This window comes from Acomys minous (genome assembly GCF_964271855.1).
Source record: "Acomys minous genome assembly, chromosome: 12".
NCBI lineage: Eukaryota > Metazoa > Chordata > Mammalia > Rodentia > Muridae > Acomys > Acomys minous.
Genome location: NC_140493.1, coordinates 20,793,013 through 20,807,853, shown reverse-complemented (window position 1 = coordinate 20,807,853; position 14,841 = coordinate 20,793,013). Strand labels below are relative to the sequence as shown.

The 14,841-nt window shown below is 43.0% G+C and overlaps 1 protein-coding gene and 1 long non-coding RNA gene across 6 annotated transcripts in view; both read left to right on the top strand.

Moving 5' to 3' along the window:
* Positions 1-14,841, top strand: part of EP300 (EP300 lysine acetyltransferase) — a 67,502-nt gene that overhangs the window by 14,522 nt on the left and 38,139 nt on the right. For 4 of the 5 annotated variants that reach the window (XM_084748312.1, XM_084748313.1, XM_084748311.1 and 1 more), the window contains exons 2-6: positions 1,204-1,847; positions 9,196-9,372; positions 10,691-10,952; positions 11,849-11,962; positions 12,133-12,378. In XM_084748312.1, coding sequence (XP_084604438.1) covers positions 1,204-1,847; positions 9,196-9,372; positions 10,691-10,952; positions 11,849-11,962; positions 12,133-12,378 — 1,443 coding nt within the window. The remainder of the gene's footprint in view (positions 1-1,203; positions 1,848-9,195; positions 9,373-10,690; positions 10,953-11,848; positions 11,963-12,132; positions 12,379-14,841) is intronic. The other variant, XM_084748314.1, reaches the window with a different exon arrangement.
* LOC311578556 lies at positions 2,360-7,642 on the top strand. Its single transcript, XR_014772892.1, has 2 exons — positions 2,360-3,982; positions 4,597-7,642. It is a non-coding gene; the product is annotated as an uncharacterized lncRNA (long non-coding RNA).

Here is a 14,841-nt window from a genome sequence, read left to right as displayed (position 1 = left end):
TTTAGTTGTTTCCAGCACCCAGGTTAGGTAGCTCACAACCACTTGGTATTCTAATTCCAGGGAATCTGCTGCTCTTCTAATCTCTGAGGGCAAACTCATAACAGTTAGTAAACAAAGATTGTAGCTCAGTGGTGCAGGCCTTTAACCCCAAGCACTTGGGAGGCAGAATCAAGTGGATCTCTGTGAGTTCGAGGCCAGCCTGGTTTACAGAGAGAGTCCAGGACAGCCAAGGCTACACAGAGAAGCTCTGTCTCAAAAACAAAAAAGGAAAAAGAAAGAAAACAAAAAATTTTATATTAATTTGTGTGTGTGTGTACGTGTCTGTGTGGGCATACATATGGGTGTAAAGGTCAGAGAACAGTGTACAGGCCTCGGTTCTCTTTTATTAATGTAGGTTTTGGGGCGCACACTCAGGTTGCCAGGCTGCAAGTGCCGTTATCTAGTGAGCTGACTCTGTCCAACGTACCTATTAATACTAAGTTTTTAGCAGCTCATTTAGTAGGGATTATATCACCATTCAGCCCTCTTTTCTCTTGGTCTTACTTTAGACACAGCTCTTAAGGGTTTTTTCTGTTTCTTTTTGGGGGGGGGGTTGGTTTTTGGTTTTTTGAGACAAGGTTTCTCTGTGTAGCCCTCCCTGTCTTAGACCACTGTGGCGTCCTAGGTGTTGAACACCTGGCTGAACTCAGATCTTCAGGTGTGGTAGTGGGGGCTTTTATCTCTTGAGTCATTCTGTCAGCATGGAGTCTAAAGTTCAGTCAGACCCGAAGCTTCAGTATGCTTTAGGGTAAAATCAATATCTCCCAGAAGTAGTGCTTCCCCCGCCCCCTAGACAGGGTTTCTCTGTGTAGCCTTGGCTGTCCTCAGAACTCACAGGGATCTGCCTGCCTCTGCCTCCCGAGTGCTGGGATTAAAGGCGTGCGCCACCATGCCCAGGAAGGCTACAACTCTTTAATTCAGTTCCTCCCCCGCACTCCCCAGTTTATTTTTAAAGTTTTATAACCTGTTGGGTAACCAAAATTAGCCCTTAAAAAATACATAAGTATTTTAGTATATGAAAAAGCTACAATACAAAAACTAAACAGTTTTCTATGGAGAGTTGTAGATACGATTAATTTATGCTTACCAAGAACCAAACTGTCTTGAGAGCTTCTGATTTTGGTTGTGTAAAACTTAACCTTTATCTTTTCTATTTATTTTTAGATTTTGGTTCGCTGTTTGACCTGGAACATGACTTACCAGACGAATTAATCAACTCTACAGATTTGGGAATAACCAATGGTGGCGATATTAGTCAGCTTCAGACGAGTCTTGGCATGGGTATAGTACAAGATGCAGCCTCTAAACATAAACAGCTGTCAGAATTGCTACGGTCTGGTAGCTCCCCTAACCTCAATATGGGGGTTGGTGGCCCAGGCCAAGTTATGGGCAGCCAAGCCCAACAGAACAGCCCTGGATTAGGTTTGATAAATAGCATGGTCAAAAGCCCAATGGCACAGACAGGCTTGACTTCTCCCAACATGGGGATGGGCAGTAGTGGGCCAAGTCAGGGTCCTACGCAGTCCACAACAGGTATGATGAGCAGTCCGGTGAATCAGCCTGCCATGGGAATGAACACAGGGATGAATGCTGGCATGAATCCTGGAATGTTGGCTTCAGGCAACGGACAAGGGATAATGCCCAACCAAGTCATGAATGGTTCAATCGGAACAGGCCGCGGACGGCCGAATATGCAGTACCCAAACCCAGGCATGGGCAGTGCCGGCAATTTATTGACTGAGCCACTACAGCAGGGCTCTCCTCAGATGGGAGGACAAACAGGACTGAGAGGCCCCCAGCCTCTTAAGGTGAGCACAGTTTTTTGTACGTACGCATGACCCTTTGAGCTGCTTTAGTGATGTAGAAGAGCTTGAGGTTATTCGTTTATTCCTGTGCCCAGGATCTAATATGTTGGTAAGAGTCATCAGCTCCTTTACTAAACTTATAGAAAGTATTTTTATACTTGACTGGTTGCATGTGAATTCCTAATCTTTCTGGCCTCTAACTTTTGGGATATTTCCATGTCTTGTAGAACCCAAGTTATCCTTGTAGCTGCCTTATAAAAGTACAATTTTAGCTGGGTGTGGTAACACACGCCTTTAATCCCAGCACTCTGGAGGCCAAGGCAGGCGCATCCCTGAGAGTTCCGAGGCCAGCCTGGTCTACAAAGCAAGTCTAGGACAGCCACGGCCACACAGAGAAACCCTGTCTCAATTAAAATTTAAAAAAAAAAAAGATAGTAGGTATTAACACTATTTAGGTACAGAGTTCATTTTTTCTACTTCTTAGATGACTCTGTGTGTGTGTGTGTGTGTGTGTGTGTGTGTGTGTGTGTGTTCATTAAGGCTAGGTCTTGGGCTGTTCTTGCAGAACACTAGAGTTCACTTCTTAGCACCCACAAGTAGTTCACAACTTCCAGGAACTCTAGTTCCAGGGGATCCAACTCTGTCTGGCCTCTGCAGGTACATGCACACACAAAAGCTCACCAGGCACAAACATATACCCATAGATAAAAATATCCTTAAAAACCAAGAAACAAAGAAAAAGGCAAGGTCTTGCTGTGTACTTGGGAAGGCCTAGAACTCGCTTGTAGACCAGGCTGACCGGAGCGTTAAGTGGTCTCCTGCCTTCTGCCTCCCATGACCCACTGTGTATGGCTTTATCAGCTCCTGAACCCATCTTAATTCTTCTTATCACCCCAGTCTGCTAGGATTTAGGGAAATGAGAAGAGTGGGCGAGGGTAGGTATGTTTCATTTTAAACATTCATAGTTTGATGACATTAAAATTAAAAAAAAAAAAAAAAAAAGGAGACTTAATGAAAAATTAACTAGCATTCTGGGTGGTTTAATAACCAGATAGATATTAGACCTTGTTTGAGTTTTTTGTTGAAACAGTGTCTTGCTCTGTATCCCTGACTGTCCTGGAATTCACTATGTAGACCAGACTGGTCTCAAACTCAGAGATCAGTCTGTCTCTGTCAAGTTAGGATTAAAAGCATGGACCACTGTGCCCAGATTTTTGTTTTCTTTTCTGGTTTTTTGAGATGGGGTTTCTCTGAATAGCCTTGGCTGTCCTACTCACTTTGTAGACCAGGCTGGCCTCGAACTCACAGAGATCCACCAGCCACCACGCCTGGCTTTACCCAGATTTTGTGTCTTTATTGTTGTTTGTGACAGACTTGAGTTTAGTTACGGTTGCTTGCTTGAGCATGGGCTGTTACAGGAGCATGGGCAACTGTCCAGTGTGTATACCACTGAGAAGATGAATTCTCCTTCCCCAGCACCCATTAACTGCCAGTAACAAACTTCTCCCCTGTCTGTGGTGAGGTGTTAATAGGCTCCATCTTGTAGTGCTTTCCTCTACCTCATGGCTCTTCCCACCCCCTTTTAAAAACGTCATGCGTATTGTATGCTATAGCAGGTATATGAGGATCCCAAGAACTTCAAATTTTTGTTCTCTTCTTTTCACCCAAACATGGGTTCTAGTTAAACTCTAGTCAGACTGGCATGTGTAGAAGCTCCTTTATCCACTGAGCTGCCGTCCGACTCGTGTGCAGGTCTTAAATCAAGTAACTTCATTTGTTGTGAGTTCATTATTGTAGGAGTCATACTGTGTCTGGCATTTCACAGCAGTCTTCTTTATGTTCCTTGAGCCTGGGTGTGATATAATTATCCTATTTGTTGCTAACCATTCAACAGTCAACTTATTCTAAGCACCTTGAGCAGTTTTGTGTAATGCAACTCTGCATTAACCACTGTCCAGTATAAAAAGAAGCGCCTATGACAAAGCACCAAGTGTACAGCAGCACCAGTGTGTAGGTATAAACAGAATTACTTAGAAGGCACTTTGACATCATATTCAAATATGATGTTATCAAATAGCTCTGGGCTTCTACAGAATGAGGCATGAAATGCCTCCTATGGGGCTGGAGACATGACTCAGGTTAGCACCGACTGCTCTTCCACAGGTCCTGAGTTCAATTCCCAGCAACCACATGGTGGCTCACAACCATCTATAATGTGATCTGATGCCCTCTTGTGGCATGCAGGCCTACATGCAAGCAGAACACTGTTTACATAGTAAATAAATCTTAAAGCCGGGCGTGGTGGCACACGACTTTAATCCCAGCAGAGGCAGATAGATAGCTGTGAATTCCAGGCCAGCCAAAGCTACACAGAGAAACCTGTCTCGAAAAATTTGTATATGTGATGCACATGGAGGCTTAAGGTCAGAAGCCTTGGATTCCCCCAGGTAGCTGGTGGTATAGGCAGTCTTTAATAGTAACCAGACTTAGGTCCTCTAAATCAATGAGTCATCTCTCTAGTCTGTCCTTCTCACAGATTGTATCCTCCTTGATTCAGGAACAAAATAGATGGCAACAAACAAAACAAATATCCCTTCCCTTGTAGAACTTAATTAAAAAAAAAAAAGATTTATATGTTTTATTATGTATACAGTGTTTTTACCTGCCTGTTCCTCTGCACCCCAGAAGAGAGCACCAGATCTCACTCTTGATGGTTGTGAGCCACCATGTGGTTGCTGGGAATTGAACTCAGGACCTCTGGAAGAGCAGTCAGTGAGTGCTCTTAACCTCTGAGCCATCTCCCCAGCCCCGAGCTTAAATTTTGATAGAAAATTTTACATATAAAGTTTTGTTTGTTTGTTGTTTTTTTGAGATAGGGTTTCTTTTCATTGCCCGGCTGCTCTGGAATTGCCTCACACTTGCAGAACTCTGCTCCAGCTTCTGGAGTGCTGGGATTAAAGGCACATTATGATCACCGGGCAAGAAATGGCTCTTGCCCAGCTAAGCATAGTGCCACACACCTTTGTTCCTAGCATTTGGGAGACAGCTATGTGGATGGATCTCTGAATTAAAGACCAGCCAGGTCTACCATAGAGAGTTCCAGGACATCCAGAGCTACATAGAGTCTATCTCAAAAAACAGGAGGGTGGTAGTTGGGGTGGATCTTAACACATTTAGGATGTAGTTGAGGTTTCAGTGTAGAATGTGTGTGCTTATTATGAACAAGACCCTAGGATTGACCACCAGCACCCCCTAAAATACCTCTGTGTCTCCTCTGTTCCAATGAGTATTTGTTTTAGGAGTAAATGCCATTCCCCAAAACAGGAGTAGTAATGTAATTTTTGGAGTTTACTGTTGGTATCAATCTATGATAAATTTTTGTATGTAATGTTAGAAGAGATTTTGTTATTTGACACAGGGTTTCAGTATCCCAGGCTGGCCTCCAGCTTCCTGTGTGATCGAAATCTTCTGTCACCACTTTCTGAATGTTGGGATTATAGGCATGTGCCCCACTCTTGGCTTTATGGGGCGCAGATGGATCAAACCCAGGTCTTAATATATGCCAGGCGAGAATTGTATTAACTGAGCTCTGTATCTCCAGCACCAAGATTTCTTGATTCTTAAGGTTGTATATTCAGAGTTAGCGTGTTGCAGAGGGACAATTGCTCAGTGGTTAAGGGTTTGTACTGATCTTTCAGAGAGCCCGAATTTGGTTTCCAGCACCTATGATGGGTGGTTCCCAAGCCCCTGAGTACAGCTTTAGGGGATGATGCCTCTGGTCTGCTTGAGGGCCTGGGCATATATGGCATGCTCATGTGTCACCAAGTCTCGCTTTGTTTCTCTTTTGTTTTGCTGTGTAGCGCAGGTTGGTCTCAAACTAAAATGCTATCAAATTCATTTCTTCTGTTCAAGAATCCTTATTGCTAATATTAAAAGCTTGAGCTTTTCTGGTAGAGTGCTTTTTTTGTTTGTTAGCTATGGTTTTTTTGGTTTTGTGATTTAGTTTTTATTTTTACTTACATGAATGTTTGTGCACCATGTACATGTGTGTTTGGTGCCACCAAATGCCAGAAGATGATTCCCTGGAACTGGAATTAGAGAAGGTTGTGAGCTCCCATGGAGGTTCTTGAGACAAGGGTTATTTGCAAGGACAAGTGCTCTTAACTACTTCAGCCCCCTTATTTTGGTTTGTAAGGTGTCTGTATGTATTTTCTGGAGCAACTTAAGTATTAATAGGTATTTAATATGTTCCAGACTATTTTTACCAAAGGAAGAATGATGCCTTGAAGGCGTGTGTGTGTGTGTGTGTGTGTGGTGTCTTTTGCTTGCCATTTCTTCATGTGTGACACAGTCTTCCCTGGGGAGACACAAGACATACACCCACTTACTTCAGATATAGAATCACAGTCTAAATTGTAAATAAATACCACCAAGATCCAATTTGGTAAGCCAATGAGCTTTATTGTGGTTGTTTTCAGGAGTATAAGAGGACAGCTGCATTACCAAAGCCCACCCCAGCAAGCTGGGCACCTGGAACTCATTGCACAGCCTGCAGGCAGCTCAACTGGTCTCTGCTGCTGTGCGGCAGCTGGTCTGGCCTCAGGGTCCTCTTTGCAGCTTTTTTCCTGAGAGTGTTTTCTGCAACTCTGCTTCTTTCTGTAGGGGACTCAGCCCTTGCTAACTCCGGCAATGTGGTGCCTAGAGAATCTGGTCAGTTTCAGGGACTTCCTGAAACTGTTTTGAATGGATAGTTTCCTATTTAAGAAGCTCTCTATAGGGTGGACTGTTTCAATCTGGGAGTACAACACTGGACCATTCTCTGCATTTTCAGGTTAGGTCAATGTCTCTATTATGGTGGGTATTTGGAGATCTGCAACCATCAGCTGTAGAAGAATGTGAGATCAAATAACAGTGTAGCAGACACACATATTGTCCCATCTCATTATGTTTGGTAAGGAATAAAGAAAAAGTTTCAAGAGACAGAAAGTATAATGATGTGAATTTGGAATTCTGATGGAAAACATCAAACTGTATTGAGAGATAGGTGAATAAAGACATAATTTTTTACGGACGCAGGCAGCCTCACAAATTTCTACATTTTGTTTTCATAAATATTTTATATTTTATAGATATTTTGTTTTATTGTATCATTCCAAGTTCTGTGGTAAAAATGGGTTTCATCCTATATCTCAATGAATTTTCATTTTAATTAAAGAGGCAATTATAAATGAACTATAAAGCATAGGCATGGATATTAGAATTATAATTTTGTTAGAGTAAATAAATATTAGTACTCTAAGATATAAGTAAGCCCACTCCACCCCCCCCCCAAAAAAAAACAAAAAAAACCAAAAAGATATAAGTAAGCCACAGGCTGGAGAAATGATTCAGTACCTAAGAGCACCAGCTATCCCTTTCCAGAGCACCTGTGCAGTGGCCAACCCTAAGTCTAGTTGCAGGGATTTGATGCCCTCTACTGGCTTTGAGAGGCTCTGCATTTAAATGGTACACAAACACATGCTGGCAGAATAATCACACACACAAAATCAACACAAGTGTGATGGTACATGTTTATGATCCAGCCCTTGGGAGACTGAGGCTAGAGTAGTGCACTTCCAGGGCCAGCCTTGGCTACATAGTAAGGATCATGTCTCAAGAGAGTTTAAGTGGTACCTGGGCAGTGGTGGTGCATGCCATTAACCCCAGCATTCAGGAGGCAGAGGCAGGTGGATCTGAGGTCCAGGCCAGACTGATGTACAAAGAGAGTTCCAGGACAGCCAGGGCTACACAGAGATATCCTGTCTTCAAAAAAACAAAATACAGCAATAACTATAGGGGTGTGTGTGTGTGTGTGTGTGTGTGTGTGTGTGTGTGTGTGTAAGTGTGTAAATTGGCACTACATAAAGAAGAAGAAAACATTTTGCATCTTTGTGATCTTAATATTTATTTTCTTTACAAGTTAATTCAGGCAGTCACATAAAGAGTGGGAATGTGGCTGGCATGGAACTGGTAATTCTGCTTCTCCCCTCCTAAGTGCTGGAGTTACAGGCCTCACAGAACCAAGCCTGGTATGACAATGCAGTTGGGGCGCGGGGTGGCGGCTTTGGGAAAGATTATTTGGTAGTGTGCTTGCCACACAAGCACTGGGACTTGCTAGTCCCCAGCATCTGTGTAAAAAGCTGGGCTTTTAATCTCATCAACAGAGAGGTAAAAACCGGATTCCTTGGCCTAAACAGCACTATCCAAGTTTAGTAATAAAGACACTTGCCAAGCCTTGTGCCCTAGACTCCATCAAGTAGTCTTATAACTTCTGCTGAGCACTGTGATGAGTGCATGCAAGTGTAGGCTGTTTCTTAACAATTAAACTTTATTATACAACCCAACTAGCTTACACAAGAGGGAAAAAAGGTTAAAGGGGAAAAAAGAGTGAACCTTCTGGTATATGTTCCATGGGACGGGTCCCTAGGGGTCTCTGGCCTGGTCCGGCCTATGCGCTGATCTTGAACTTGCTGCCGCCCTCTCCTCTCCACCTGTCTGTGTCACGTGTAAAGGGCGGTCTCCTTCTCCCATTGAGGGTCGATTAGAAAAACAATAGTCCAGGTGGAGCCCCCAGGTCTGCTTCCTGAATTCCAGGCCCCAGATGGCTCCACCCAGTCTATCTCAAGGTATCCATGGTGTGTCCAAGGGTAAAGCCAGCCAAGACTGCTTACACCTGTGACGAAGTTTGCAGTCCTTCCCACACATCCCCCTTCTCTTTAAAAATAAAAAATAAAAAAAAATTAAGAACTATATGCAGAAACAAAGCGTACAGTCCTTCCCACATGTGCACACATAAATACACAAATAAAAGTAGTGTAAAAACTACTTAACATTTATTGTATAGTAGAAGACAACTTAAAAAAGTATTTTTATGCACTCCTGGCTCTCTATAGCTGCGGATAACCTTGAAACCGCCTCTACCTGTAACTCAGCTGTTTTTTTCCTTTTAACTTTAAGCATACGCTTATTTACTACTGTGTCTTAGTTTTTAAGTTTGGGTTTCACTTATTATGTTTGTGTGTATTGTTGAGGGGTGCATGTGCCAGGACACAGGTGTAGAGCTTGGAGGACAGCCCTGTGGAGTAAGCTCTCTCCCTTCACGCTTGTGAGTGTAGGGGTCAAATTCAGGTTGGTAGGGTTTTGCAGGAAGCACTTTTACCTGCTAAGCTGTCCTGATGGGCCCTTCAGTGTGTTTTCTAATATAATCAAAGGGTTTTATTTAAAATGGTTTTCTAATATAGAACATGAAGTACGGGCATAGTGATGTCCTAGTGATACGGAGAGTGAAGTTTTGTTTGCTAATTTTACACAGATGGGAATGATGAGCAACCCTAGTCCTTATGGGTCACCGTACTCACAGAGTCCTGGGCAGCAGATGGGCGCCAGTGGCCTTGGTCTCCAAATTCAGACAAAGACTGTACTACCAAATAACTTATCTCCATTTGCAATGGACAAAAAGGCGGTTTCTGGTGGGGGAATGCCCAACATGGTGAGTACTTTTTCTTGTCTCCTCCTCCTCGCCACCGTCCCCACCCCCACCCCCCAGTTGCAGATCCAGTTGCTTCTGCACTGACATTAAACTGCATGTTCCACCTCCCGTCTGGCTCTCCTTAACATTTATTTATGTATGTGTAGAATACGTGTGTGCAAACGTGCCATGCTGAACATGTGGCTGTCAGAAGTCAGTTTGCTGAGTTGGTTTCCTTCTAATGTGAACCTTGAACTACACTTAGGTCATTAGCATTACCTATTGAGCCATTTTGTGAGCATTAGCCTGTCATTTAACCCAAGGCTACACAGACATACCCTGTTTAGAGTAGTTTTATTTTTCTTTTGCTTTATTTTGTATTTTGTTTTGTTTTTGTTTTTTGGGGACAGGGTATCCCTGTGTAGCCTTGGCTATCCTGAACTCATTTTGTAGACCAGGCTGGCCTCAAACTCACAGTGATCCGCCTGCCTCTGCCTCCCGAGTGCTGGGATTAAAGGCATGTGCCACCACACCCGGCTTTATTTTGTATTTGTGTTGTGTGCCTGTATTTCAAAACGTCCTTTAATGTTTAAATATATAAAAACAAACAGAATATGTCCTCATCCTAAGGAAAAACATTTACTGGGAAAAGTTACCTTCCCCTCCCTCGCCCCCCCAGGTATAAAAAACCTTTTTGCTGGACATGGTGGCACACATGTCTTTAATTCCAACACTTGTTTTTTGTTTTAAGATTTTTTAGTCCAAAAAAAAAAACAAAACAAAAAAAAAAGATTTCTTATTTGAAAGAAAGACCAAGAGAGTGCATGTTTCGAATGCATGTGCCCAAGTAGGCTAGAAGGAGGAGGGCCTCGGATCCCCAGAGCTGTAGTCACAAGAGTCTTTGAGCTCTGGGTATGTGTGCTATGAATTTAATTCAAGGCTTGGGAAGAGTGAGCAAGTGCTTTTAGCCAAGCTGGGGCATCTCTCCAGCTTCCGTGTGTAGCAGGCTGGCTTTAAATGTGCTGAATAGAAGAGCGGCCTTGAATTCTGGATCTTTTCTTCTGACCTTCCAACATCGAGAATATGGAGTTTAATTGTTTTTTGTTTTGGTTTAATTTTCTGTGTCTAAAATATATTTTTGATTGTTACTGAGAAGTATTATAATTTATTTTCTTCGTTAAGCTTTTTAATAATAGGAGCTATCCTGTATCTATTGAATACTTTCCATCCAAATAAAGTTTGGCATATAGTAGATCATCAATAAGGGTTTAAATGAAAATACCTTGTCCTTATTAAAAGATGGCACACTGTGACACTGTATCTTTGTTATATCTTTTAGGGACAACAGCCTAGCCCATCGGTCCAGCAGTCAGGCCTGGTGAGTTCAGTTGCGCCAGGGATGGGTTCTGGAGCACATACAGCTGATCCAGAGAAGCGCAAGCTTATTCAGCAGCAGCTTGTTCTCCTTTTACATGCTCACAAGTGCCAGCGCCGGGAGCAAGCCAACGGTGAAGTGAGGCAGTGCAACCTCCCCCACTGTCGCACCATGAAAAATGTTCTCAACCACATGACACATTGCCAGTCCGGCAAGTCCTGTCAAGGTGAGTAGCTTTTAGGGTGCTATTTTTATTTAGAACCTTGATTGTGTTTATGACATTATGGACACAGGCATGTTCTGATATCAAAATATATAAATTTGCTCTCCTCCTCCCCCCATCCCTTTATAAACAAAGCAGCTTGATATTCTGGTGTATTCCAGATGAGTAAAATACAATTTCTTGGTGTAACTTTGCTTGTATGTGGTGTTCTGCAGAATGAACCCTCGTAGATGAGGGTTCTACTGCTGAATCATCTTTCTACCCCTAAATTTGCCAGATGTCACTGCTAGTTTGTTCTGGGGATCCATCATCACCAGCCGCCAAATGTTGGGGTGTACAGGCTTGACATTATTTTATGGGTACTGGAGGGGGTGTCCTCAAGACTGCACATCTAGCCCTTTACTGACTGAACTATCTTTACAACTATCTTGAACACTACTCGTACACCTGTCATAATACCTTTAAAAGCTATTGTCAAGATAATATATCATTTATTCACTTCTGTAAAAGAATATTGATTGTATTTTCTTTTGGAAATTATGAAGACAGCTGTTATATAACAACAAATATTTTAAGTGAGTAAGTTATGGTAGGAGAGAAAGAGAGGCTTCTATTTTGTGATAATTTGTTGATTGATTAGTTCCAGCATATCACTACTCAGAAAGGCTTAGTCATAGCCATGTGGCCAAATACCCAACATAGGACAGTTTTACACAGTTAAATACTTTTATGTGTAGCATCACTCACTGTTGCATAGGCATGTGTTCTGCACTAGAGCTTGGAATTTCTTTATTTAAGAGGCACCACATATGTTATTGTTAAATTGTTAGGTTGGCTATTATTCCTGTTTACAAAAAACACACCAAAAAACCTTACTTTTTTGTTTTGTTTTGTTTTAGTGGCACATTGTGCGTCTTCTCGACAAATCATTTCCCACTGGAAGAATTGCACAAGGCATGATTGTCCTGTGTGTCTTCCACTAAAAAATGCTGGGGATAAACGAAATCAACAGTGTAAGTGATTAAATCTTGCTGATTTATACCCAAGTGTTTTGAGAAGCACACTAGTGCCCTTTGACAGAGTGTAGAGTACTGTTTGACTCTGAAAAGACCAGTGAAAACTGGTCTTTGGCTTTGTTTTCATTTTTTGAGTATTTTAATTCTGTGTCTCTTATCTTCTCTAGCAATTTTGTCTGGAGCACCAGTTGTACTTGGAAACCCTAGTTCTCTAGGCGTGGGTCAACAGTCTACCCCTAGCCTAAGCACTGTTAGTCAGATTGACCCCAGCTCCATAGAGCGAGCCTATGCTGCTCTTGGTCTACCATATCAAGTAAACCAGATTCCGCCACAGCCCCAGGTACAAGCAAAGAATCAACAAAGTCAGCAGTCTGGCCAGTCTCCCCAAGGCATGCGGCCCATGAACAGCATGAGTAAGTGTGTCTTCCACTCCAGAGGTGATTAAATGTGTGAATGTCATATATAAATCAATATTAATCTGATTTTAGGTTGCTTCCTTTTTTCTTCTTCCTCCTCCTTTATCTCTCTTTTCCTACCTCTCCTGTCTCTGTCTCTCTTTTTTAAGTAAATGATTTTTAGAATTGAGATATTTTTAAATTTTAGCCTGAAGAATACGCTTTACATCCAAACGCTAAAAGCCGTTACTGCCAATGCTTGATAGGGATATCATTGACTGCCGCCTCCTCCCCCTCCCCTCTCCTCTTCATAGTTGAGTGTCAGTGTCCTTTGTGCTTCTCTATCACCACTGCGTGTCTCGTGGACCCTTTACCCACTGAATCATCTCATTCAACCCTGAGTGTTCTTGTTTTGTTTTTGTTTTTGTTTTTTTGAGACACGGTTTCTTCTCTGTGTAGCTTTGGCTGTCCTGGACTCACTTTTGTAGACCAGGCTGGCCTTGAGTTTAGAGTGCTGGAATTAAAGGTATGCACCGACCTTTGTATTTTACTAATAAAGTCTCAGGAGGCAGGTGCTGGGGTAAAAACACACTAGCTCAGAGAGGCAGAGTAAGCACCCAGCTGGTCTTCCTACTCAGCTCACATACTGATGGAAGAGGCCCAGAAGGCTCACCAGCTCAGCTGACAGCCCAGGAGGAAAAAGCCAAAAAAACTCATCTTGGCTTAGTGGCACATGCCTTTAATACCAACACTCTGGGAGGCAGAGGCAGGCCTCAAACACACACACACACACACACACTCCCTCCCTCAGTGCACAAGGCAAAAGGATGCTAGCTCAAAGCTCAAAAAGCCAACAAGCTAAAGCTAATAGCCCACCACACCCTTCAACTCAAAGTCTTGCTCTGCTTCTTGACTGTGTGTGTGTGTGTGTGTGTGTGTGTGTGTGTGTGTGTGTGTGTGTGAGAGAGAGAGAGAGAGAGAGAGAGAGAGAGAGAGAGAGAGAGAGAGAGAGAGAGAGAGAGAGAGACAGGATTTCTCTGTGTAACAGCTCTGGCTGTCCTGGAACCCACTCTAGACCAGGCTGGTTTTGAACTCAGATCCATCTGCCTGCCTCCACCGCCCATTGACCTAGTGTTGACATTATTAAATCCTGTGTACAGAAAGCTTTAATCACCTGTTTGCAATAAACAGAAAGTTTTTGGATTAAAGGTATGTGTTAGCGGCTAACCACCCCAAACAAGAGGCAGGTTTTTACGTTCACAGTGGGATCTCAGGAGGCAACTCTGTCTCCCCAGCTTAGGGATTAAAGGCTATGCCACCTTGCTGGATTCCAACCTCTGATCCTCTTCTCGGTTTACCATTTTCATTGTTATTTATTTATTTATTTTTCTTGCTTGTATGTCACTGTACTACATGCATACAGAGGCCAGAAATGGGGCGGCAGTACCGTGGAACTGAAGTTACAGATGTTGGGAACCACTATGGGGGAGCTGGCAATCAAACCCAGGTCCTATTGTAGAGTAGTCAGTGCCCTTAGGATCTCCAATCTCTTCTCTGTCTCTCTGTCTCTCTGTCTCTCTGTCTCTCTCTCTCTCTCTCTCTCTCTCTCTCTGTCTGTCTGTCTCTCTCTCTGTGTGTGTGTGTGTGTACAAGTGTTCTAGGATGTGAGAACTGTTGAATCTTGACTTAGAATACACGTGGTTGTGTGTACTGGACTAGGGGAGCTGTATGTATCTTCACACTGAGCCACATCTCCAGCCCTACCTCATTTTCCCAGGTAGGGTTTATCACTGGGACCTTGAGCACGCCCTCTCTGCTCTGCTGACTAGCCACAGAGCCCCCAGGGGACTGTTTTTTCCCTTCTCATCACTGAGATTACAAGTATATATCATAGTTGCTTGGGGTCTGAGCTCACAGGGACCTCATGCATGGCAAGCACTTTGTGTACAGATTGAGCTCTCCAGTCATATTCTTGCATTTTAATATTTATTTAGATTTGTATTTTTCTGCCTTACTATATGTGTATCACAGACAATCTGAGATTAGAAGAGGTTATTGGATTCTTGGGGCTGGAGCTTTTGTATGGCTGTGAGGAGTAATGTAGATGTTGGGAACTGAGCCCAGATTCCCTTCAAGACCAGCAGGTGCTTTTTACACCTCAGCCATCTTTCCAGCTCGTTTTTGTTTATTTGTTTTTTGGAGACAGGGCTTATCTATCTAGCCTTCCCTGTCCTGGACTCACTTTGTAGACTAGGCTGGCTTCCAACAGACTCTTTGTATCTTCCTCCCTGAGTGCTGGGATTACAGATGTGCACTACCACCACACCCAGCCTTTTTCCTTTATTGTTTTGTTTTGTTTTAAATGACAGGGTCTCATTGGGTAGCTCTGACTGTCCTGGAACTCACTGAGGTAGACCAAGCTGAGGTTTGACTTTTCAGAGATGTGCTTGCCTGTACCTTTTCTTTTGTTTTGTTTTTTCA